At 51.6% G+C, this 3164-nt stretch overlaps 1 protein-coding gene across 1 annotated transcript in view; it reads right to left on the reverse strand.

Moving 5' to 3' along the window:
- LAMC3 (laminin, gamma 3) overlaps nt 1–2914 on the reverse strand; it is a 63437-nt gene extending 60523 nt beyond the window's left edge. The window contains 1 exon segment of the mRNA XM_010856944.1: nt 2880–2914. Coding sequence (XP_010855246.1) covers nt 2880–2914 — 35 coding nt within the window.
- Between the last annotated feature and the right edge of the window lie 250 nt (nt 2915–3164).

The following is a 3164-nucleotide window of genomic DNA, read 5'->3' on the forward strand; positions in this document are numbered from 1 at the left end:
CATCCATACATGACCATTGGAAAAACCATAGCTTTGACTAGATGGACCTTTGTTGGCAAAGTAATGTCTTTGCTTTTTAATATGCTATCTAGGTTGGTCATAACTTTCCTTCCAAGGAGTAAGCGTCTTTTAATTTCATGGCTGCAGTCACCATCTGCAGTGATTTTGGAGTCCAAAAAAATAAAAGTCTAACACTGTTTCCACTGTTTCCCCATCTATTTCCCATGAAGTGATTGGAAAAGCCCCTGATGCTGGGAGGGATTGTGGGCAGGAGGAGAAGGGGACGACAGAGGATGAGATGGCTGGATGGCATCACCAACTCGATGGACATGAATTTGAGTAAACTCCGTGAGTTGGTGATGGACAGGGAGGCCTGGCATGCTGGGAGTCATGGAGTGGCAAGGAGTCAGACACGACTGAGCGACTAAACTAGAACTAGAATCCCCGTGAAAAGCTGGGTGTCTGTCACAGCACCAGACACCATGACAGCCTGGCTGGATCAGGGCTGGGCCCATGACAGTTCCCTCATCTTTGGGCCGAGAGTCTAAACCCCAAATATGGATCAAAATTGCCAAGTTTATTGTCTAACCTGGGGAGAGAGTGAACAGGTTTTGTCTGATTATTTCCTATGGCTTTGTGTTAAGAAGGATTCTGAGGTCTAGTCTGAACAGAGATGTGACTGAAATGTTGTTGTTATTGCTGTTCAGTTGCTAATTCATGTCCCAACACTTTGTGACCCCATGGACTGCAATATGCCAGGCTCCTGTGTCCTCCAGTTTGCTCAAACTCATATCCATTGAGTTGGTGATGCTATTTAATCATCTCATCATCATGTCGCCCCCTTCTCCTTTCACCTTCAATCTTTCCCAGCATCAGGGTCTTTTCCAATGAGTCGGCTCTTTGCATCAGGTGGCCAAAGTATTGGAGCTTCATCATCAGTCCTTCCAATGAATATTCAGGGTTGATTTCCTTTGGGGTTGATGGTTTGATCTCCTTGCAGTCCAAGGGACACACAAGAGTCTTCTCCAACACGACAATGTCAAAGCATCAGTTCTTCAGCACTCAGTCTTCTTTATGGTCCTACTCTCATTTCCGAACATGACAACTGGAAAAACCAGAGCTTTGACTATATGGACCTGTGCTGGCAAAGTGGTGTCTCTGCTTTTTAATATGCTGTCTAGGTTCGTCATAGTTTTTCTTCCAATACATGTTTGCAAAGAGACGTGGCAGGATATTGAAGGCTGTTGCAATAAATCAGGAAACACGTGAGGGGTTGAGTGGGCATGATGGGGAGGGAGGCAAAGACAAGGAAACTTCCAGAGAGTGGTATAGTGATCTGGTGAACGCTGAAGTCAGAGGATGAGGAGGGAAGAACTGCAGTTGATTCCTGAGTTCCTTGCTTTGGTAGGTGAGACACCAGGGGAAAGAAGGATGCTTTTACTTTTGAATTTTAAATACACATACAACTTATCACCTTAATCATTGTTAAGCACATGAATGACTGGTATTAAGCACATTTGCATTGTTGTGCAACCATTTCCGCCCTCCATCTTCAGAACTTTTCCTTCTCCCAAAACCTCATACCCATTAAACGCTAACTCCTTCTTTCCGCCCCCAGCCCCTGGCAGCCACCATTTTCCTTCCTATCTCTATGAACGTGACTCTTTTAGGGACCCTTATGAGTGGAATCATGGAGCGTTTATCCTTCTGTGTCTGGCTTATTTCACTAAGCATAACGCCCTCGAGGTTCATCCACGTAGCAGCAGGGGTCAGACCCGGGTGTCCTTCCTTTTTAAGGCTGAAAACATCCCGTTGTGTGACTACGGGCACATCTCGCTTGTTCACTCGTGGGTGGACGCCGGGCTACTTGCAGGCTCCAGATACTGTGGATAATGCTGCTTCGTGCATGGTTTACACGGTGCCTTTATCTTCGGACCCCGCGTGACGTTCAAGGGCTGACTTTCCGGTGAATGCTTGAATGACCCAGTCAAGGGCTCAGGTGGGAGCCTGGGCTATAGGTGCAGGCGGAGCCCCAAATGTCGACCATGACCCCATTAGGCAAAGCCAGGGGGCATGAGACAGGGAGAGGGCACAGCTGGTGGCAGGGCTGGTGGGGAGCCGAGAGAGAGCAGGGGAAGGGAGGGGGTGAAGCGGCTGGAGCCCCGGGCTGGGCAGGAGAGGCAGGGCCAGGAGGAAGGGCGGGGCCACAGCTCAGGAGTCGGGATTTATCTGGAAGGCTGGGGGGGTCGGTGGTCATTCATTCACGCATTCATCCACAGGTTCCTTGTTCCTGGGAGGAACACAATGCGGCCATCATGAACGGGGTTCACATTCCAGCTCCGCTCCCTGCTTACCGGCTCTGTGGCCTTGTGTGAAATACCTAACCTCCCTCGTGTGAACTGGGTGTGTGTTTGGAGCGGAGTGACTCAGTTTCCCCATTTGCAAAACGGGCATCACAGTAAGATGGATTCGTGAATAAATGACCGCAAAGCACTTAGAAGAGTCCCTGGCACACACGTGACTAAATGCTCGCTGCTCTTCCATTCACCTACCCAACCAACAGCACCAGTGCACAGGGCGCCCTGCCCTGGGTGCTGGGGGACAGCTGTGAAAACGGGCATTTTCCCTGCAGCCTGGAGCCAGGGATGGACACGAACAAACCAAAAGCTCAGCTCATGATCTAAACTGGGACAAGGGAAGGTTAGGGCTGCAAGAACACAGAGGCAGGCCCTCTGCCCAGTGCCGGAACCTGGAGGCTTCCTGGAGGAGGTGACCTCAAAACCTAGCAGGGGAGAGAGCAGCTTGTCCACTGCTGCATCCCCAGGGCTTGGTACAGGGACCGGCGCGTGGTAGGCACTCGGTTGTTTTATGAATGATACGGGTGATCCGAGAGAAGGCGGGAACAGGAAGTCATCCCGGCCGATGCTACAGCAAAGGCAAAGACCGAGAGGACAGAGGCAGTCTCTGGCCATCATGGGCCCTGCTGACGTGGAGGTGACGCGGCCAGAGTTGGGGAGAGGGGGCGATCCAGAGCCTGTCTGCATCCTCTTGGGTTTGGGGACTTCCCGCTCCTACAACAGCCGGGTCCATCCTGAGCCCAGAGCCGGGCGAGGCGGCCAGGGCCAGCTGGGCCCAGGGCCGTGGGGGGCCGCTTCTGTGGTGGA

The sequence above is a fragment of the Bison bison genome, unplaced genomic scaffold (assembly GCF_000754665.1).
Source record: "Bison bison bison isolate TAMUID 2011002044 unplaced genomic scaffold, Bison_UMD1.0 scf7180017864375, whole genome shotgun sequence".
Classification (NCBI taxonomy): domain Eukaryota; kingdom Metazoa; phylum Chordata; class Mammalia; order Artiodactyla; family Bovidae; genus Bison; species Bison bison.